The 23,146-nt window shown below is 45.7% G+C and overlaps 2 protein-coding genes across 2 annotated transcripts; both read left to right on the forward strand.

The window, feature by feature from the left end:
- The first annotated feature begins 8,077 nt into the window (after positions 1 to 8,077).
- LOC131969928 (extracellular calcium-sensing receptor-like) lies at positions 8,078 to 14,983 on the forward strand. Its single transcript, XM_059331158.1, has 9 exons — positions 8,078 to 8,265; positions 8,472 to 8,766; positions 8,928 to 9,014; positions 9,184 to 9,453; positions 9,790 to 9,993; positions 10,090 to 10,365; positions 13,540 to 13,764; positions 13,866 to 13,989; positions 14,070 to 14,983. Exons 2-9 carry the CDS (start codon positions 8,500 to 8,502, stop codon positions 14,981 to 14,983), a joined length of 2,367 nt encoding a protein of 788 aa, XP_059187141.1. The 5' UTR covers positions 8,078 to 8,265; positions 8,472 to 8,499.
- Positions 14,984 to 18,318: 3,335 nt separating this feature from the next.
- Positions 18,319 to 23,146, forward strand: LOC131969930 (extracellular calcium-sensing receptor-like). Its single transcript, XM_059331159.1, has 9 exons — positions 18,319 to 18,506; positions 18,714 to 19,008; positions 19,171 to 19,257; positions 19,432 to 19,701; positions 20,063 to 20,266; positions 20,363 to 20,638; positions 21,707 to 21,931; positions 22,033 to 22,156; positions 22,233 to 23,146. Exons 1-9 carry the CDS (start codon positions 18,340 to 18,342, stop codon positions 23,144 to 23,146), a joined length of 2,562 nt encoding a protein of 853 aa, XP_059187142.1. The 5' UTR covers positions 18,319 to 18,339.

The following is a 23,146-nucleotide window of genomic DNA, read 5'->3' on the forward strand; positions in this document are numbered from 1 at the left end:
TTTGATGATCTGTGGTTATAGGATTGCATCGTTTTCACCTTTTTCAGCGGTGGTTTGACAGGTTTGCAGTGCACCCCTGTACTTAACCAAGCATTCGTCTCTGAATGCAAGTGTAGAGTGAAAGTAAAAAGTTACAAACAAGAAATGAACAAAGACAGTAGGTGTAGAGAAAGAGTTAATGCAGAGACCTAATTACAGTACATGAAGACTGAAGAAAGAAAAAGAAAAAAAGGTGTAAAGTCAAGTGTATAGAGTGCAAGTTAAGACAGATATACTGTACAAGACAAATGTTTGAAGTAAAACACATGATTCATTAAACATCTCAATGTTTACTGTTGCTGAATGGTTGCTGTTGGTATGTTCAACATGATGAATGGGGCATTTTTGTGCCTGGGCAATTAAGGGAAGTTTGTGAAAATTGCTAGCCTATTTGGTATTAACTGGTAACCATGAAATGCCTTAATTCAATTCAGTCCAGAAGAGCAGGTACCTGTAGGGTATGTGGAGAATGTCTCTATGTCTAAAAAATTTCGGCATGGGCTGAGCCCCGGATGTGTCAAAATCCTAGAGACGCCCCTGTAATGTGCCATAGTAAATTGAGTTAGTAGGGTGTAGTTGCATGCACGACCTGCAACACCCAACTTGAATGGGGGATGGCCAAAAATAAAACAATAACTTGCACTGATATTTCAACAATAATGCTTAACAACAAACATTAAACCAAATCACCCATTACTGGTAAAATCTTGTGCTAAACCTTTTGCTTGTTTCTATCTTATCTAGCCCAGTACTTGACCAGTTCATAGACAGGGAGGATCATGAAAGGTGCAGAGAAAGGCTGAACAGTGGGTTCTCCAGCAGTCCTTTGCTGGGTGTGGTTGCAGACTGGTCGCTGCTGTCTTCCAGAATGTTTGCTCTGTTGGCTCCTTTCAATCAAAGCAGTTGAGATACCTTCTGTAGTGGTCTCCGGGATGACTGCTGTTGTAGTAAACCTTTTGTTCAGTAATCTAAAATAAATCTTGAGATAGAGCTCAGCACAGCCCCTAGCCTGTCCCAAGCTGGAAGAGGCTTATGAGAAATGCTGCTGCCTTTTCCATTCAAGTCAGTTCAACATGCACAAATGAACAAAAGTCCATCTGTGGCATACCTGTTAGCCCCAACAGAGCATCGAGGCCTGCCATTAAACAGAAGAAAAGAGCAGACTCCAGCCCCCACAGTCTATGGATTTCCATGTGTTTGGATGCCAGAGTGGAAACTCCTTCCCTAACCCCATAAGACAGGCCAACCTCATTATTAGATTCAAAACTGACAATTTTATATTGATGAGAATTTTGGTTAACTGGGGAGCCCCCACGTGGACAGGTGTGAGTGTGTACTGTATTGGGTTGTACATAAAAATGGGATAGCTGTTTATATTGTAGTGGCTTGTATCTACAACTGTTGACTAGTTGTTTATAATGCAGTGGGTTGTACATACAATCGGGATATAATATTCATATAAAACTGGGATAATTGCTGTATTATTTACATCTTAGTATATTCATATCTATAAATAACAAAAGGGTTAGGAATAAATAAGTGTTTACTTCTTCCGACTCCTTTTCGAACATGAAATATTTAAGTTTAAATGCATGGAGAATGTGTTTTTGATACAGACACCAAGGTTTCATACAGGCTTTCCTTTTTTTGTTCGTTATTATGATCATTGCACTTCATGAAGCCGGTTTGCTTTTATCTGTCTGCTTTTTTTAATGCATGTTCAAAATAAAGATACTTTACTTGAATACAACTATTTATTCACATAATTTCAAATATAAGCCAATAAAAATGATAATAACACAAACAAGTGACATTATACTTCTTCAAAGAAACTATTGAATTAAGCCAGAAATTCAACCCATTTCGACCTATTCATTTAAATGTTTTAAAACTTTAGGTTATTTACATAACCCCGGTTCTCTGAGTAATATGAGTGAGATGTCTCACTATGGGATGCACGCCCCCGCTGCAGACCTCAGAAGCATTAATCTCAATACGCCAATCCTGATTGGCTGGTAAACGTGTCCGTCTGTCCGCCCGCGGTAGTCCCACCTCCTATAAGTACCGCCTGCGGACGGGAACACGTCATTCAAGATAAGCACCTCTTCTCACCCGCCCAAGCAAGAAGGGTTGTCTGGTGAGACATCTCACTCATATTACTCAGAGAACCGGGGTTATGTAAATAACCTAAAGTTCTCTTTCATAATATTTCGTTCGATGTCTCACTATGGGATATGGTTGCTCCCGTATTGCCAGACAAGCTTATCCAGCGTCCACCAACCCTCAGGGAAAACAATCTGTTCCAATCAGGACATCAACACCGCGCTTGCCACGCACGGAGCGGAGACGTCCAACATATAAAAGCGGACAAAAGTGAGAGGCGAGGACCAACTCGCCGCCGCACAAATGTCCTGAACAGACACTCCCCTGAACAAGGCCCAGGATGTAGCCACGCCCCGAGTCGAGTGCGCTCGCAGACCCACAGGTGGCTGCAAACCCTGACCCGCATAGGCCAAAGCAATCGCCTCCACCACCCAGTGGGACAGGCGCTGCTTCGTAATAGGCTTCCCTCTATGAGGACTAGCCCAGGAGACGAACAGCTGATCGCTCCTCCTGAACCCCCCTGTCCTATCCACATAGGTGCGCACAGCACGGACTGGACATAACGCATGCGACCGCTGCTCACCAGATGAAGCAGCAAAGGCCACAAGGTCAATAGGAGAACATGAGCCCACCACCTTAGGCACAAAAGCCGGGTTGGGCCTCAAGGTCATCCTCACATCTCCCGGGAAGAACTGAGTGCACGACGGGTGCACCGAGAGCGCATGAATGTCACTAACCCGCTTCGCCGAAGCCAGAGCCAGTAACAACACCGCCTTGAGAGACACGTGTTTCAAGTCGGCCCCCTCCAGTGGTTCAAACGGAGGGCCCTTGAGCCCCTCCAAAACCACAGCCAGGTCCCAAGGCGGCACCAGCGGCCTGGACACGGGGAGAAGCCTGCGCGCCCCCTTCATAAAACGGCAAACGAGCGGGTGCTGGCCCACCGTTAGCTTCCCAAACCCCACGTGGCACGCGGCAATAGCCGCCAAGTACACCTTAACCGTGGAGAAAGCCTTCCGATTGTCAATCAGGTCCTGCAAGAATGACAAAATCACCCCCACCGGACACTGAAAAGGAACGTGGCCGTTTCTGTGGCACCACTCCTCAAACACCCTCCACTTGCAGTCATACAGAGACCTAGTGGAGGCGGCTCGAGCACTCTGAATAGTGGAAATCACTCGCTGTGAGAGACCCCCAGCTGACAGATTGAGCCACTCAGGGGCCAAGCCCAGAGCGCCAGGCGCTCCGGGTGCGGATGGAAGACCATCCCCCCCCCTTGCGACAGCAGGTCCCTGCGCAGCGGGAGCTGCCAGGGTTGGGTGCACAGCAACCGATATATCTCCGCCAGCCAATGCATCGCAGGCCAATGCGGAGCTACCAGAATCAGCGCGTGGCCGTGCTCCCTCACTCTGGACAGAGTGAGGGGTATCAAGGCCAGGGGAGGGAACGCATAAAGAAGCTCGTGCGGCCAGGCGTGCGCTAACGCGTCTATGCCGAGGGGAGCATCCACGCTGCGCAGAGAGTAAAACAGCGCGCACTGCGCGTTCTCTCGCGACGCGAACAGATCCACCGCGGCCCGACCGTAACGGGACCACAACTGCTCCACAACCTCCGGGTGCAGAGTCCATTCCCCGTACACTGGCGCGCCCCTGGACAACAGGTCCGCGCCCGTGTTCAGGACTCCCGGAACATGCGTCGCTCTCAGGGAGAGGAGACGACTGCAGCTCCACAGGATCAGTCTGCGTGCCAACATGTGCAGCTGACGGGAGCGTAAACCCCCCTGACGGTTGATATACGCCACCGTCGTCGTATTGTCCGTCCTCACCAGGACATGATGACCCATGAGAGACGGAAGAAAATGTTTCAGGGAGAGGAACACCGCTGAAAGCTCCAGAAAATTTATGTGAGACCGCTGGAGGCCCACACTCCAGACGCCCCTCACAGACCGGCCCTCGTGAATCCCGCCCCATCCCGTCAGGCTGGCGTCCGTAGTGACCACCTTCCTGGACAGAACGGAGCCCATGGGTACCCCGCGGGTCAGAAAGGACGGGACTCGCCAGTGGTGCAGCGACGTGGCGCACCCTGGCGTGACCGGCACCATCCGTGCGCCATGACGCACGGGGTCCAGCCCACATGAGGCCACCCACAGCTGGAATTCCCTCATGTGGAGGCGACCGAGACGGACTACGAGAATGGCAGACGGCATCAACCCGAGTAACCGAAGACACAACCTGAATCGAACAGATTTCCCCGGACGAAAAAGCGCGAGACATGTCCTGAAGACCCTCACACGCTCCGCCGAGAGGCGCGCCGTGAAAGACACCGAGTCCAGGGATAATCCCAGAAAGATTATCTCCTGCGCCGGGGACAGCACGCTCTTTTCCGCGTTTATCACGAAACCCAGATCCACCAGGTGTTGCATGAGAATACGCGTGTGCGCTCTGGCCTCCTGTTCCGACTGTGCCAGCAGCAGCCAGTCGTCCAGATACGTGGCCAGGCGGATGCCCTGCCGTCTCAGCGGGGCTATCGCCGCTTCCGTGCACCGCACAAACACCCTCGGGCTTAAAGACAGGCCGAAGGGAAGTACGCGATACTCGTAGCAGATCCCCTGGAAAGCGAACCTCAGATACTTTCTGTGGGGAGGATAGATCGGGATGTGGAAATACGCGTCTTTCAGATCGACAGAAGTGAACCAATCGTTCTGCCGCACAAGGCGCAACAGGGATGCGTGTGTAAGCATCCTGAATTTGTATTTCCTGAGAAATTTGTTCAGAGCACGTAAATCCAGGATAGGGCGAATACCGGTCCCCCCCCGTTTGGGAACCAGAAAATACCTGGAGTAAAAACCGCTCTGACACTGTGTGGGGGGAACGACACAAATTGCCCTTTTGAGGATTTCCTCCTGCAAAACACGAGCTGACTCCCCCCGAGCCTGAGAGTGTATTATACCGGCGAATCGCGGAGGAACGGCGGCGAACTGCAACCTGTAACCCCGCGAAATCGTCCTTAACACCCAGGGCGGAGCCGCGAGTGCGGCCCATCTCTCCCACCTGAGGGAGAGAGTGGTCCCGCACCGCAGCCCCTCCACCACGAGAGGCCCCAGCCGCGGTGCGGTGGCGGCCTCCTGTGATGGAACAGTGGCTGCCCACCCGGACGGCCGTCCACTGTGCCGTCCGGGTGGGCAGCGCGGCGGCCCCGCCGTCCCCGCCTCGGCTTTTACCCGAGGGGGAACAGCGAGCGTTGCCACCGCGCTGCTCATTGTGATTCTTTTGGCTTTTATTAGCTGCGCCCTCGGCACTCGGCCTGGATGCGGCAGCGGGACACATTTTATTTTCTTTGAGAAAATGTGTGTGTGTGTGCGTGCTTGTGGACGTAAGACAGGGGCAACCGCTGAACTCTCCGCCGTCAAACGTCCATCTCTCCCGGCTCGCTCTGGCGCAGGCCGTGGCGGCTGGGAGGCGGGGGCGTGGGGGACCCCCGGGCACACGCTGAAAAGCCGAACAGGTGGGGCTGGAGAACGGGGAACGTCCAGCTGCATCACCGGTGGAGAGAGGGGCGGTCAGGCCGCTCTCTTCTTTTTCCTGGCCTGGCCGGTAGCTTGCGCGGGCGGGGCCGGCGAAGCCGCGGCCGGGACCGAGGGTTTTCTGGGCCAGCTGGGCCGACCTGGCTGGGAAGGCGGCGCAGGCTGGGGTCTTGGCTGCTTAGGCACTTTAAACCGTGAAACCTGGGAAGCAGCCTGTGCGAAGGTTTTACGCTGCGCAGGTGGAGAGGGCGCAGGGGGCTTACGGGGGAGGCAGAGCTGGAGAGCCTCATCCTCCTTCTTTTTGGCTTCACACCGCCGTTGCATTGAGGCCAACGCGGAGCCAAAAATCCCCTCCGGGACAATGGGCATGTCCAGGACGTCGTCCTTCTCCCTCTCCGACAGGTTGGCGAGGTTGAGCCACCGCGCCCGTTCCTGCAGGACCATGGTCCCCATCGCTTTCTCCGTGGCCTGGACCGCGCAGCATTGGACACGGAGACACAGGTCGGTGATGACCGGGATCTCCTCCCACGTAGCCGGGTCCTGAGTTTGCACAAAATCCTCACACAACTCAGCCTGGTAGGCCGTGAGCAGGGAGAGGACATTGAGCGCTCTGGCCGAAAGCGCAGCTGCCTTGTAGGCCTTTTCAGTCAGGGCTGACTGAAAACGGTCCGACTTAGACGGCAGGCTGGGGCTCCGGGAGGATACCGCTGACAGCCGCGGGTGGAGGTGCGCCACGACGAGTGGCTCCATCGGAGGCATACGGAGCAGGCCCAGGCTCTCCATCGCTTCACAGTCGAGGGACGAGGCACCGGGGACCGGGCTCCTGCTGCTGTAGGGGCGGTCTTTCCACGAGCGCGCCACCTCATCCAGCAGTTCTGGGAAGACGGGGAGAAGTTGCCTTGTCGCGCTCCTGGCCAGGGGCAATTTCTTCCCCTCGTAGCGGGACCTGGTGGTCTCAGCTACGACAGCAGGCCAGGGGATGGCCAGCCGGGCAGCAGCGCGTTTGCACACGTCGAGCATGTCCGAGCTGGGGAGGGGAGAGGCTGGTGTGCTACTCTCATCTCCATCCCGAAAGGCAACGGAGACCGCGGGCTTTGCAGCCCCGGCCGGAGTGATGAAGACGTCGTCCTCTTCTTCATCCTCTGATATGAGGAGTTCAGAGGCGCAGTCATCATCGTCCCCATAGTCCAATTCCAGGACGTCTTCCTCCTGCGGGGAGACCGTGGCGAGGTCAGCCTGGGAGCCCCAGCTGGCGCAAGCCTCCGGTACCGCCACCGCAGCGACCCCCGTCTCCTCTCCGTCTCCGGCGGCGCCGTCGGATGGGAGATAGGGGTCGAATCCAGACAAGCTAGCCTGGCGGGCTAGCCGTCGGCGGAGACTCTTGACCGTGAACACCGCGCAGTGTTGACACGAGCTAGCCGGGCGTGTTCCAGCCCTAGGCAGCCCGAGCAGACCTGGTGTGGATCCCTGCTCGCAATCTTGTTCCCACAGCGGCACGAGCGGGCCGCTGAGTCTCCGTGCCCTCTGGTGTGAGGGGTATTCACCTCCATTCCGTGCGAGCTGGTGTGCAGGCAGGGAGTCGAGGATGGTTAGCTGGTGTGCTAACGCTAATTGCACCGAGGGACCGGCTGGTGTGCCGACACTCGGTACTCGAGCTGCCTGGTGTGGCGCCGAGGACAGTGCTGACCAAGCCGTGGTGGGGCTAGGAAGCACTGAAATCGATCTGGTATGATCGACGAAGCAAATAAAATGTCCAAAAAACTAGCTAGCGCCCGGCGACAGAAGCTAAGTAAGATCCGTCTACGGACAGTTAAGCTAGCCAGCCTTGGACGCAAGATATGCTCCGGGTGAGAAGAGGTGTTTGAATGACGTGTTCCCGTCCGCAGGCGGTACTTATAGGAGGTGGGACTACCGCGGGCGGACGGACGGACACGTTTACCAGCCAATCAGGATTGGCGTATTGAGATTAATGCTTCTGAGGTCTGCAGCGGGGGCGTGCATCCCATAGTGAGACATCGAACGAAATATTATGAAAGAGAACTGGATTAAGTTGCTTTTCTCTGAATTGCTCTTTTCTCATTATTTTTGACATTCATGAATCCCATTATGTTTCTGAAGTATAAAAAACACATCATCCCATCATTCCATGAATGTAAACATCATTGACGTCATTATTAAGATAATTACATTTGTGTTTATGGACTGCCCACATGACTGGGTGTGCCTTGATAGGTGGTGTGAAAGATTCAATGATGACGGAATGATCATCAAGAGGATTTCATGAATGTGCATATAATATAAAAAAAACAGCAGTGCATCAAGATCATAGACAGGGGTGAAGAGATGAGAGCAGTTATGGGAGCATTTTATTACATATACTTGGTCTTTTGTGTCCACCTGTTCTTGCTTTTGTTCTTCTCTTTGAATTTCTTCTCTGTATCATCCTCTTTTTCCTCATCTTGTAAATTACGAAAAAATTTTCATCTCAATGGGTTGCACAAGGCTGGTGATGTGGTTTTGGGTGGGCTGTTAAAGGTCCACTACATCCCAGTCTTCCCAGAGTGGGAATTCACTTCACAGCCACAAGATCCCTCCTGTAAAGGGTAAGATTCATACATATGCAGCAAAAATCTTCAAACTATCCAATATATGAGATAAGTGTCATGTATTGTAATATGGACCATCATTTGAAACAGAGATGTATTTAGTTTATAAAGCAGCTGCCAAAAGTTGGACGTATCATTACAGGATGTATTCATAGTGCAGTTATGTGGTTCTGACAGTTGTTATCTTGTCATTTGTGTTTTAGCTTAGACACTCAGGGGTTCAGGCTGGCCATGGCGATGGTCTTTGCTGTTGATGAGATCAACAGAAACTCCAATCTGCTACCTAATGTGACTCTGGGATACAGTCTTTATGATAACTGTGGTGCACTTGTTACCGGATTTGGTGCTGCTTTGGTGCTGGCCAGTGGTCAAGAGGAGCAGTTTCTGCTGAAGGAAAACTGTTCAGGGACCCCATCAGTTGTGGGGATTGTGGGTGATCCCTATTCATCATTTTCTATAGCCAGCTCTAGTGTGCTGGGTTTATTCAGATTGCCCATGGTGAGCTTGATTTTTTCTGAATTTATAATAGGCTGGTTAGGAACCTGTTTTATATTAAATGTTGATCATTTGTTGAAATGGGCCGAATATTTCAAATTGGTCTATTGACTTACATTAGATACTGTAGACTGAAAGTGTGTATACTGTATGTCTCTTTTCAGGTGAGTTATTATGCCACATGTTCCTGCCTGAGTGATCGGCAACGGTTTCCATCATTCTTTAGAACAATCCCAAGTGATGCTTTCCAGGTAAAACTATTGTCAAAAAAAAAGAAATGTGTATGTTTTACCAGAAGTATAGCAAACTGGACAATTTGTCTTTCCAATGACAAAAATCAGATATTAGGGCATGAGGAAGTGCATGCTTTGTGCAAAAAATAATTGAGATGATAATGCTAAAAGTTTTCTATGTATTTAGGTCCGTGCCATGATTCAGATTCTGAAACATTTTGGCTGGACTTGGGTCGGCCTTCTGGTCAGTGATGATGACTATGGACTCCATGCTGCCCGATCCTTTCAGTCTGACCTGGCTCAGTCTGGTGGAGGTTGTCTTGCATACTCAGAGGTTTTGCCCTTGAGCAATGACCGAGCACAATTTAGGAGGATTGTGAATGTGATGAAAAAATCAACTGCTCGTGTGGTCATGGTGTTTGCAATAGAGATCCAAATTCATCAACTAATGGAGGAGGTTGGATTTAAAATACAACATATTTCCTAAATCTATGTTCTTAAAAAGGTTTATGGTTTCTGTCTTCAATCTAACAACACCTGTGTGTTTATACATGTATGTTCTCCTTACAACAAGTGAATAGATAATTGACATAAAATATGCAATTCACAAAAGGCATTTGTTTTTTTCTCCCTGTTGCTGGAGGAAAAGTAAAGAAAGATGAAGTGAAGAATTGCATGTATTTTCATTGTCACTGTCAGCATAATTGTACACAATTAAGTGCATACGAGAAAGCATAGTTTATTTGTTCCTTAGATTTCTAAAATAATATTTGTTTCATAATGCAATACTCAGGTGTTGAGGCAAAATGTGACAGGCCTGCAGTGGATAGCAAGTGAAGCTTGGGCATCAGGAGAGATTCTTCTTACACCTGATTTCATGCCGTACCTGAGTGGCACACTGGGCATTGCAATCCGGCGAGGAGAGATATCAGGGTTCAAGGACTTCCTCTTTAAAATACGTCCAAATCAACACCACAGCAACTATGGAAACAGCATAGTAAGAGTCTAATCTTACAATCTGACCTGCAGTAACATATTGTCATTATATTTGATTCACAGTTTTTTTTATTTATTGTTTTTTTTAACTATTCAGGTCAATCAGTTTTGGGAAGAAATTTTTCAGTGTAAATTTGCGCCACCTCCAGAAAGCTGGGTGGAAGCTGGGGGAGCACTTTGCACTGGACAGGAGGATCTACTTAATGTGGAAAATGAGTTGTTTGATGTGTCAGAACTCAGGCCTGAGTACAATGTGTACAAGGCTGTGTATGCTCTGGCCTATGCACTAAATGACATGCTGGATTGTGAACCAGGAAGAGGACCTTTCAGCGGGCACAGCTGTGCCACTCTGCAAAACCTGGAGCCATGGCAGGTGTGATATCAGTTTACATTCGTGTTTCCAAAGAAAGCTGCTATACGGAAGGCCTGAACCGCAAGTGAAGAAAAAATTTTTTGAGATGTTATCTCGTTATTTCGAGATAATACACCTATTTAAAAAAAAAATAAAAATTTTTTTTTTTAATTTTTTACTGTCAGATATTATCTCGTTATTTCGAGATACTAAGTCGTTATTTCGAGATACTATCTTGTTATTTCGAGATACTAAGTCGTTATTTCGAGATACTATCTCGTTATTTCGAGATACTATCTCGTTATTTCGAGATACTAAGTCGTTATTTCGAGATACTATCTCGTTATTTCGAGATACTATCTCGTTATTTCGAGATACTAAGTCGTTATTTCGAGATACTAAGTCGTTATTTCGAGATAATGCTGTCTCAGTGAACGGACCGGGCTGTCCAGTCCAAGTACCGGCTTCCTCGTGAGGAGATCCACCGCCTCGTCACGCTCGTGTCACCACACATCCAGAGGGCAACCCGCTGCAATTTTGCCCTCAGCCCGGAGGTGCAGCTCCTGGCCGCGCTGCGTTTTTACGCAGTGGGGAGCTTCCTGGAGGTGGTGGGGGACAGCACCTGCCTCAGCAAGGCACCGGTTTCACGGAGTGTGGCAGCCGTGACACTGATCCTCCTGCGCCATGCCCGGAGACACATCAGGATGCCCACCACGCGGGACGAAGTCCGCCAGTGGGATATATATGCGTTAATGGCTTGATTACTACTCGGATACACCTGTTAGCTGTGATCACACACACACACACACACACACACACACACACACACACACACGTAGCCTTATTGCACAGGTGTGTGGGGTGACTTAAGCGCTGATAAAGTGGTGGGTGATCGATTTGCCTGGCATCGATTGATTTATATTTCAGCACCACGGCGGTGGACAGAGCTCTATAAAGGCTGTACACAATACAACAGTAAAGACAAAACATGCGTATCGGCTCTATGGCACGGCACAATAAATCATTTTATTGCACAAAGTGCCGACTACAGATGAACCTAATCAGTAGGCTCGATAAAGTGTTAACGTACAGCATAACATAGACCTGCATCAGACAGAAAATTATCACATTAAGGGCGATTGCTGTTTCAGTACCACGGACAGCTCACGCGTAACAGAAACTGCGCAGATCTCCGGCAACCAGTTAGTGTGGAAATCAGTAAGGACACAACACAAGCCTTTAATCTTTCTGTTGCTTCACGCCAGTGTTTACTTGTACTGTTTAAGGTTGAGCTGCCAGCCGTTGTGAGAAATAAAGCACGACGCGGTCCGAGCCGCAATATAACGACCACCCGTGTCCGACTGGTCCCTCCTCCGCCCTCCATCATCATAAACAACACAACGCAGAGTCCCAGGGTGTGGAGAGGCTCATCCCACACGGGCCGGGTTACAAATACATTACATTACTGGCTATGCGTCTGGACTACACTATTGTTTTGTTTTCTCAAGATCTCGAATTAATTATGGCCGCGTTTCCCAGATTCGCTCGTTCTTTAGGACTTAAGAAGGCTCTCAAGAAGGGTTCGGCTTAGAAGGAGCGCTAAGATAGGGGTGTTTCCCAGATGCGTTCTTAACTGCCTTCTTAAGATCCCGCCAAAGAAGCTTCTTAAGAAGCTCTTAGTGGGAGCTGTCCACCGCCGTGGTGCTGAAATATAAATCAATCGATGCCAGGCAAATCGATCACCCACCACTTTATCAGCGCTTAAGTCACTCCACACACCTGTGCAATAAGGCTACGTGTGTGTGTGTGTGTGTGTGTGTGTGTGTGATCACAGCTAACAGGTGTATCCGAGTAGTAATCAAGCCATTAACGCATATATACCCCACTGGCGGACCTCGTCCCGCGTGGTGGGCATCCTGATGTGTCTCCGGGCATGCCGCAGGAGGATCGGTGTCACGGCTGCCACACTCCGTGAAACCGGTGCCTTGCTGAGGCCGGTGCCGTCCCCCACCACCTCCAGGAAGCTCCCCACTGCGTAAAAACGCAGCGCGGCCAGGAGCTGCACCTCCGGGCTGAGGGCAAAATTGCAGCGGGTTACCCTCTGGATGTGTGGTGACACGAGCATGACGAGGCGGTGGATCTCCTCACGAGGAAGCCGGTACTTGGACTGGACAGCCCGGTCCGTTCACTGAGACAGCATAGGCCTAAGTGTTATCTCGAAATAACGACTTAGTATCTCGAAATAACGACTTAGTATCTCGAAATAACGACTTAGTATCTCGAAATAACGACTTAGTATCTCGAAATAACGAGATAGTATCTCGAAATAACGACTTAGTATCTCGAAATAACGAGATAGTATCTCGTAATTAGCTTCCGTACTGCTAAACCTTGAGGTTGCTACACACTAAGATAATGTAATTTTCCAGTCTGATTATTATTTCTTTAAAAATTAGGTTCAGTCAGGAATACTCATCATCATAGATTTCAACCATTTATTGCAAGAATAATGGTTTGTACAGTTTTATTTTGCAGTTTGGGTTATCAGCAGCATCTGTGCAGCATGCCACAGATCCTGGCTGAGAGGACAACATTTAATAATTCTCAAATCAGCTTCAATCAACGAGTGCTTTTCATCCTCAGGTTGGCTACTTAGCGATGTTAGCTATTCACTCAGTATAGCATCAACATCAGCCTGATATTAAAGGCTGAGATGAGATTAGGTTGCTGTGGCTCAACATGAGCTGGAAAGTAGTGAAAGCTTACAGAGAAGAAATAAAAACTAACTGGTGAAAAAGCAACAAGGGACTGAGCTAAACTCCAAAGTGCTGAACACACATTGCTCATAAACCTGATGGTGCTTTTCTTCTTTATTAGCCAACTAGGCTAGCTGACTGGCTAACCTCAGTATTTTAAGACACTGAGGTAACTATACAAATTTCAAAAGATTGGCTAAGATAACGTTACTGTGCACTGGACAGGAAGTAAAGTGATGTGCACTTCATAAAACTGATATTCATCACACCACATTGTGCAGTGGTCAATGCTTTTCAGCATACACTGTAAACTTGACAATTCCAGCAAAGCCAGCAGAAGAAATATGTTATAATAAATGGAAATACCAAAGGTAATATATGGGGTTTGGACTTGGTTAAAGACTTTATCTTTATCTTTTTCTTTTTCGCCAAACTGAAGCTGGTGTACTATTTGGATAAAGTAAACTTCAGCACACCTTTTGGTGATCAAGTGTCATTTGATGAGAATGGTGATGCTTTACCAATATATGATGTCATGAACTGGCTGTGGCTCCCTGATGGACGAAGAAAGATTCAGAATGTGGGTGAGGTTAAAGAGTCCGCTAAAGGCGAAGAACTTAATCTTGATGGAGACAAAATCTTATGGAACACTCAATCCAAACAGGTTACTTATTGCTTATTAATTTTGTTGATGTTTGTGCAATAATAACATAAATAACAGCATAAAATGGTGTCAGTCAATGAAAACAGTTGCAATCTGCACAGCCCCCGCGGTCAGTGTGCAGTGAGAGCTGTCCTCCAGGTACCCGCATGGCCAGAAAGAAAGGGCAACCTGAGTGCTGCTTTGACTGCATCCCTTGTTCTGAGGGAAAGATCAGCAATAAGACTGGTTGGTATTCATGAAAAAACAAGGTTTCCTTTCAGTGAATAATATAGATGTTTATTTTAATATTTTCCTCTTTTTGCCAGACTCCATGGAGTGCACCAGTTGTCCGGAGGACTTCTGGTCCAGCCCCCAGCGTGACTACTGTGTTCCTAAGAAAACTGAGTTCCTCTCCTACAACGAGCCTCTGGGTATCTGCCTGACAACTGCCTCATTGTTGGGCACATTTATTTGTGCTGTTGTTTTGGGAATCTTCACCCGTCATCGCAGTACACCCATGGTGCGCGCCAACAATTCAGAACTGAGTTTCCTGCTCTTGGTTTCACTGAAACTATGTTTCCTGTGTTCGCTGCTGTTTATCGGCTGTCCCAGACTGTGGACATGCCAACTGAGACATGCAGCATTTGGGATCAGCTTTGTGCTTTCTGTCTCATGTATTCTGGTCAAAACCATGGTGGTTCTGGCTGTATTCAAAGCCTCCAAACCAGGAGGTGGAGCCAGTCTGAAGTGGTTTGGTGCTGTGCAGCAGAGAGGAACAGTTGTGGTTCTTACTTCTATTCAGGCAGCAATCTGCACTGCTTGGCTTGTCTCTGCTTCACCAGCTCCTCATAAAAACACTCAATACCACAATGACAAGATAGTTTATGAATGTGTCGTTGGATCCACAGCTGGTTTTGCAGTATTACTTGGCTATATTGGCTTACTGGCTATCATCAGCTTCCTGTTAGCATTCCTTGCAAGGAATCTTCCAGACAACTTCAATGAGGCCAAACTCATCACTTTCAGCATGCTGATCTTCTGTGCTGTGTGGGTGGCCTTTGTTCCTGCTTATGTCAACTCTCCAGGCAAATATGCAGATGCAGTGGAGGTGTTTGCTATCTTGGCCTCCAGTTTTGGTCTCTTGGTGGCTCTGTTTGGACCCAAATGTTACATAATTCTTCTGAGACCAGAGAGGAACACAAAGAAAGCAATCATGGGTCGTGGAACCACAAAGTCATAAGAATATCTCATCATGTCTGAGTCTGTTACCCCACACTCACTGCCCATCAGTTCAAGGGAGTCAATACTGCACAGAGACTCAATGTTTGAATTTGAATTCCTACATTTTTGGACAATAAGATATAGCTGCACGGTATCTTTAAACCAAATGTACATCAAATCTGTGCCTGAACACCACCATTCAAAATACAGGATTAACAATAGTCAATTAAATCTCTAGTTTTAAATATATATTTTAAAAAAACAAATATGTCCTATAAAAATATAGAATTCTGTCAATTAATACACCTTTATTTTCACTTAAGAAATACAAAAAATCTTTCCTGACACATGTAAGGGGTATCTGGTTATAGATACAAATTGCCTCCTGCAGGGGGCACCAAATGTATGATGGTGAAAGCCTATTTAGATCAATTTTGCTATCAGAAATTGACTAAATTAATATTTTATACTTTAAATTAATTAAAGATCTTCTCGAGGGGCACCACCTCTTTACTTAGGAAGAGGAAAGATGGCAAAACATGGTGAATCAGTCTCATAAAGTTACTAAACTATCAATTTGGAACATTGATTAATAATTCACTTAAAATGTATAATCAAATTACCATATTCATATTGAGTGTTGGTTAGAGGCATTTGGATTTCTTTCTTAGCAGATGTTGGCATATCACTCATTCATGTGCAACATTAAAAGGAAAAGCGTGTTTAGTCCAAAAAGATATTTATTCTAAATCAAAGCAAAGCAAGCAAAATACACAATAACTAATCTAAAAAAAAACATTCACAGTGGTAATGTGGGAGAAAGATTATGTGTGTGTGTGTGGGTGGGTGGGTGTGTGAAACCCAAAATGGGCGATCAAAGAAGCCCTTTTGTTCTTTGGAGAACAATAGACCACGCTGACTTGAAAATATAAGCCAATTCAAAGTATATTGTATTTGAATCAGTGTGTGAGCAAATCAGAGAAGTTCGTAAAGTTGGGGTGTGACGATACACTCAGCTCACGAGACGAGACGAGACACGATATTGGGTTCACAAGAACAAGACGAGATTTTAAGAAAACTACAATGACACAATATAGCCTATGACTGGACCAACAGACTTTTACTTAACTGAGTTGCACATGCATTTTGAAATGTTTTATTATAACTCTTTACATGCATGATGTAAGCATGAGCTTTTAATGAACTTCTTCTTCCACAAATTGAAACTGAACATGAAATGTATAAAAGTAAAAATAGAATAAATAAAATTAAATATTTCTCTCTTTTTTTCCAAGTGCACACAATATAAGCCATGTTGCGTTTAGTGGGAAGAGTCATAGACATATATACATGTATACAGACATGTATATATGTCTATGGGAAGAGTGGCCACCGAAAAAGTCTAGGGCCACACTCTCTCAAATGTCCGCTCAATCTGCGTGTCTCCATCATTACAAAAAGGCCCCCAGAGGGATTTGCGAGACTCTGGAGGTAAGGTATGGTTTTCGATTGTAGCTTAATCCCTTAGAGACAGTTTTGACCGTGATCACATAAGCGATGGATTAAACACGAGGGAAGTAACTGTGGCCTCCGTCACTAACTGTGCACAAAGTCAGCAGCTGATCAAAACAAGGAAGCTTGGCTAATTATGCACAGCATCTCCGCGGGTCATAAACATAGCGATCTTGAATTAACCGGCATCGCTAACTGTACACAGAGTGTCCGGTGCTTGTTGTAAACAAACAGAGAACGCTAAGTGAACACCTCCTGCAGCAGCAGCACGTCCACACTGTACTGCTACAGAGCTAACTGTTAGCCTATTAGCAATTTGCAGACTCCGGCTCTGCAGGTGGGAGAGACTGCTGCAGGAGGACTGTGCTGCTTCAATTCGTTCTTACTCCTCTTAAGGAGCCGCCGGCCTCCACGATGTCATTCTGGCTGCTTGCTGATTCCCCTCCTTCTCCTCATTTTCTTCTTTTTCTGCTCCCGCAGGTCACAAAGTAGTTTGGATAGTTCACAAATTGCGCTAGACAGATTTTTAACGCAATGAGAAATATCGTTGTTTAATCTTGCGAGATCAAGGGGCAGGAGATCTCATCACACCCCTAATAATAACACAAATGTAGCCGGGTGGTAAATTAATAATGTAATAGTGTAATTTTCCACTTAAGGGTTAATGTATTCCTATGTACCATAATGTGTTTTTGTTTTCTTTTGTTGTTTCTTTTAATTGTCATATTTCAAAAGTAAATGTTAACCAAATGTAAGGAGTTAAATAAGTGGTCACAAGGTGGCAGCATTGAGCTACTTTGGGGTTCAGTTGGGCGCATTTTGTTTTAGCCGCCAGGTGCATTGTGGGTTATTGTTGTCTTTTCTGCTGAATGTGAGCCACAAGTGCCTTGAAATGTCTCGCCGAACAGAGGAGACTGTTGTTGTGTTCAATTGGTAGGTAAAATATGTGAATGTGACAATTTAAGTCTCATTTAGAGATATTGGTGATTTATTTCAGAGGGTAGCATGCCAGCCGTCGACCGGGGCTAACGACTAGCTTCAGGAAGCTTCAGCTCCCGTGTTCCACGCTGCATGGCGTGTAAGTGACCGTGGTAATATTTTGAATGCACATCTTCGAGTCAATGTAACCGTGTCATGATTTTAATGACGTGTGTATTTTGTTGTTTCTGTAGACTTTCATAGCCCACTGCGGTATTTTGTCCCCAATGTTGTTTTGTTTATTTTTCTTTTTGGTTTCGGTTCTCTCTAAGTCTCAGCTGAGAACGAGTGACTTTGAGTTTGGAAATTCAGTCAAACCAGCCTTTTGCAACTGATGTGAAATAAATAAGGAGGCTACAAGAACCCCAGTAATTGTGTCCTGTGTGCTTCTAATTCCCGGGCTACACAAACAAGTGACATTATACTTATTCAAAGGAACTGGCACATATTGAATTAACCCATAAATTTTACCCAAACCAAATTGACTTAAATGTTTCAAAACTGGATGAAGTTATTTTTCTCTGAATCGCTCTTTTTTTGTTATTTTACAGATTCATTTACCCCATTATTTTTCTGAAGTATAAAATATAAAACACATTTCCATCATTCCATAAAAGTAAACATCATTTACCTCATGATTAAAATAATTATATTCGTGTTAGGTCCTGCCCACATGACCACCTGATAGGTGGTGTGAAAGATTCAATGATGACGAAATGGTCATCAAGAAGATTTCAATGTGCATATAATATAAAGCAACAGTGCATCAAGATCATAGACAGGGGTGAAGGGATGAGAGCAGTTATGGGAGCATTTTATTACATATACTTGGTCTTTTGTGTCTACCTGTTCTTGCTTTTGTTCTTCTCTTTGAATTTCTTCTCTATGTCGTCCTCTTTTTCCTCATCTTGTAAATTACGGAGAAATTTTCATCTCAATGGGTTGCACAAGGCTGGTGATGTGGTTTTGGGTGGGCTGTTAAAGATCCACTACATCCCAGTCTTCCCTGAGTGGGAATTCACTTCACAGCCACAAGATCCCTCCTGTAAAGGGTAAGATTCATACACATGCAGCAGGAATCTTCAAACTATCCAATATATGAGATAAGTGTCATGTAGTGTAATATGGACCATCATTTGAAACAGAGCTGTATTTAGTTTAAAATGCAGCTGCCAAAAGTTGAAATATTTCAATACAGGATGTATTCATAGTCTGGTTATGTGGTTCTGACAGTTGTTATCTTGTCATTTGTGTTTTAGCTTAGACACTCAGGGGTTCAGGCTGGCCATGGCGATGGTCTTTGCTGTTGATGAGATCAACAGAAACTCCAATCTGCTACCTAATGTGACTCTGGGATACAGTCTTTATGATAACTGTGGTGCACTTGTTACTGGATTTGGTGCTGCTTTGGTGCTGGCCAGTGGTCAAGAGGAGCAGTTTCTGCTGAAGGAGAACTGTTCAGGGACCCCATCAGTTGTGGGGATTGTGGGTGATACCTATTCATCATTTTCTATCGCCAGCTCCAGTGTGCTGGGTTTATTCAGATTGCCCATGGTGAGCTTGATTTTCTTCTGAACTTATAATAGGCTGTTTAGGAACCTGTTTTATATTAAATGTTGATAATTTGTTGAAATGGGCCGAATATTCCAAATTGGTCTATTGACTTGTATTAGATACTGTAGACTGAAAGTGTGTATATTGTATGTCTCTTTTCAGGTGAGTTATTATGCCACATGTTCCTGCCTGAGTGATCGGCAACGGTTTCCATCCTTCTTTAGAACAATCCCAAGTGATGCTTTCCAGGTAAAACTTTTGTCAAAAAAAAAAATGTGTATGTCTTACCAGAAGTATAGCAAACTGGACAATTTGTCTTTCCAATGACAAAAATCAGATATTTGGGCATGAGGAAGTGCATGCTTTGTGCAAAAACTTTGTGTAGATTGAGATGATAATGCTAAAAATTCTCTATGTATTTAGGTGCGTGCCATGATTCAGATTCTGAAACACTTTGGCTGGACTTGGGTCGGCCTTCTGGTCAGTGATGATGACTATGGACTCCATGTTGCCCGATCCTTTCAGTCTGACCTGGCTCAGTCTGGTGGAGGTTGTCTGGCATACTCAGAGGTTTTGCCCTTGGGCAATGACCGAGCACAATTTAGGAGGATTGTGAATGTGATGAAAAAATCAACAGCTCGTGTGGTCATGGTGTTTGCAATGGAGATCCAAATTCATCAACTAATGGAGGAGGTTGGACTTAAAATACAACATATTTCCTAAATCTATGTTCTTAAAAAGGTTTATGGTTTCTGTCTTCAATCTAACAACACCTGGTATCTCTCCAGTTAGGAACAGTTCATGTGTATGTTTATACATGTGTGTTCTCCTTACAACAAGTGAATAGATAATTGACATAAAATATGCAATTCACCAAAGGCATTTGTTTTTTATCTCCCTGTTGCTGGAGGAAAAGTAAAGAAAGATGAAGTGAAGAATTGCATGTATTGTCATTGTCATCATAATTCTATACAATTATGTGCACACAAGAAAGCATAGTTTATTTTTTCCTTAGATTTCTAAAATAATATTTGTTTCATAATGCAATACTCAGGTGTTGAGGCAGAATGTGACAGGCCTGCAGTGGATAGCAAGTGAAGCTTGGACATCAGGAGAGATTCTTCTTACACCTGATTTCATGCCGTACCTGAGTGGCACACTGGGCATAGCGATCCGGCGAGGAGAGATATCAGGGTTCAAGGACTTCCTCTTCAAAATACGTCCAAATCAACACCACAGCAACGATGGAAACAGCATAGTAAGAGTTGAATCTTACAATCTGACCTGAAATTGCAGCAGTAACATATTGTCATTATATTTTATTCACAGTAATTTTTTTTTTTTAACTATTCAGGTCAATCAGTTTTGGGAAGAAATGTTCCAGTGTAGATTTGCGCCTCTTCCAGAAAGCTGGGTGGAAGCTGGGGGAGCACTTTGCACTGGACAGGAGGATCTACTTAATGTGGAAAATGATTTGTTTGATGTGTCAGAACTCAGGCCTGAGTACAATGTTTACAAGGCTGTGTATGCTCTGGCCTATGCACTCAATGACATGCTGCACTGTGTACCAGGAAGAGGACCTTTCAGCGGGCACAGCTGTGCCACTCTGCAAAACCTGGAGCCATGGCAGGTGTGATATCAGTTTACATTTGTGTTTCCAAAGAAAGCTGCTAAACCTTGAGGTTGCTACACACTAAGATGATGTAGTTTTCCAGTTAGATTTTTTATTTCTTTAAAAATTAAGTTGAGTCAGGAATACTCTCATCATAGATTTTAACCATTTATTGCAAGAATTGTTTGTACAGTTTTATTTTGCAGTTTGGGTTCTGCCCTTAGAGAGCTCTCAGCAGCATCTGTGCAGCATGCCACAGATCCTGTCTGAGAGGACAACATTTCATAAATCTCAAATCAGCTGATAGCTGTGTGGGTGGGAGTATAGTATTCCGCCTGAATTAATACAGGGCTCTATTAGACAGACTTGAGACTTTCAATCAACGAGGGCAGCAAAACAATTGACCACTTGCACAATGTAGTGACATATTCAAGTTTTACAAACTGCACATCACTTTACTTTCTGTCCAGTAGACAGTAACGTTATTGTAGCCTCCAATGATCACATCACATACCAGTGCTTTTTATCCTCAGGTTGGCTACTTAGCGATGTTAGCTATTCACTCAGTATAGCATCAAAGTCAGCCTGATTTTAAAGGCTGAGATAAGATTAGGTCGCTGTGTTTCTACATAAGCTGGTAACTAGTGAAAGCTTACAGAGAAGAAATAAAAACTAACTGGTGAAAAAGCAACAAGGGACTGAGCTGAACTCCAAAGTGCTGAACACACATTGCTCATAAACCTGATGGTGCTTTTCTTCTTTGTTAGCCAACTAGGCTAGCTGACTGGCTAACCTCAGTATTTTAAGACACTGAGGTAGCTATAAAAAGTGCTGAAAGATTAGCTGAGATAACGTTACTGCACACTGGACAGGAAGTAAAGTGATGTGCACTTCATGAAACTGATATTCATCACACTACATCGTGCAGTGGTCAATGCTTTTCAGTATACACTGTAAACTTGACAATTCCGGCAAAGCTAGAAGAAGAAATATATTATAATAAATGGAAATACCAAAGGTAATATATGGAGTTTGGACTTGGTGAAATACTTTATCTGTTGTTTATTCTTTCTCGGCCATCTGAAGCTGGTGTATTATTTGGATAAAGTAAACTTCAGCACACCTTTTGGTGATCAAGTGTCATTTGATGAGAATGGTGATGCTTTACCAATATATGACGTCATGAACTGGCTGTGGCTCCCTGATGGACGAAGAAAGATTCAGAATGTGGGTGAGGTTAAAGAGTCCACCAAAGGCGAAGAACTCAATCTTGATGGAGACAAAATCTTATGGAACACTCAATCCAAACAGGTTACTTATTGCTTATTGAGTTTGTTGATTTTTGTGCAATAATAACATAAATAACAGCATAAAATGGTGTCAATCAATTAAAACACTTGCAATCTGCACAGCCCCCGCGGTCAGTGTGCAGCGAGAGCTGTCCTCCAGGTACCCGCATGGCCAGAAAGAAAGGGCAACCTGAGTGCTGCTTTGACTGCATCCCTTGTTCTGAGGGAAAAATCAGCAACAAAACTGGTTGGTATTCTTGAAAAAACAAGGTTTCCTTTCAGTGAATAATATTGATGTTTATTTTAATACTTTCCTCTTCCAGACTCCATGGAGTGCACCAGTTGTCCAGAGGAGTTCTGGTCCAGCCCCCAGCGTGACCACTGTGTTCCTAAGAAAACTGAGTTCCTCTCCTACCATGAACCTCTGGGTATCTGCCTGACAACTGCCTCATTGATGGGCACATTTATTTGTATTGTCGTCCTGGGAATCTTTACCCGTCATCGCAGTACACCCATGGTACGCGCCAACAATTCAGAACTGAGTTTCCTCCTCTTGGTATCTCTTAAACTATGTTTCCTGTGTTCGCTGCTGTTTATTGGCCGTCCCAGACTGTGGACATGCCAACTGAGACATGCAGCATTTGGGATCAGCTTTGTTCTTTCTGTCTCATGTATTCTGGTGAAAACCATGGTGGTTCTGGCTGTGTTCAAGGCCTCCAAACCAGGAGGTGGAGCCAGTCTGAAGTGGTTTGGTGCTGTGCAGCAGAGAGGAACAGTTCTGGTTCTTACTTCTATTCAGGCTGCAATCTGCACTGCTTGGCTTATCTCCGCTTCACCAGCTCCTCATAAAAATACACAATACTACAATGACAAGATTGTTTATGAATGTGTAGTCGGGTCCACAGCTGGTTTTGCAGTATTACTTGGCTATATTGGCTTACTGGCTATCATCAGCTTCCTGTTAGCATTCCTTGCAAGGAATCTTCCAGACAACTTCAATGAGGCCAAACTCATCACTTTCAGCATGCTGATCTTCTGTGCTGTGTGGGTGGCCTTTGTTCCTGCTTATGTCAACTCTCCAGGAAAATATGCAGATGCAGTGGAGGTATTTGCTATCTTGGCCTCCAGTTTTGGTCTCTTGGTGGCTCTGTTTGGACCCAAATGTTACATAATTCTTCTGAGACCAGAGAGGAACACAAAGAAAGCAATCATGGGTCGTGGAACCACAAAGTCATAA

The sequence above is a fragment of the Centropristis striata genome, chromosome 4 (assembly GCF_030273125.1).
Source record: "Centropristis striata isolate RG_2023a ecotype Rhode Island chromosome 4, C.striata_1.0, whole genome shotgun sequence".
Classification (NCBI taxonomy): domain Eukaryota; kingdom Metazoa; phylum Chordata; class Actinopteri; order Perciformes; family Serranidae; genus Centropristis; species Centropristis striata.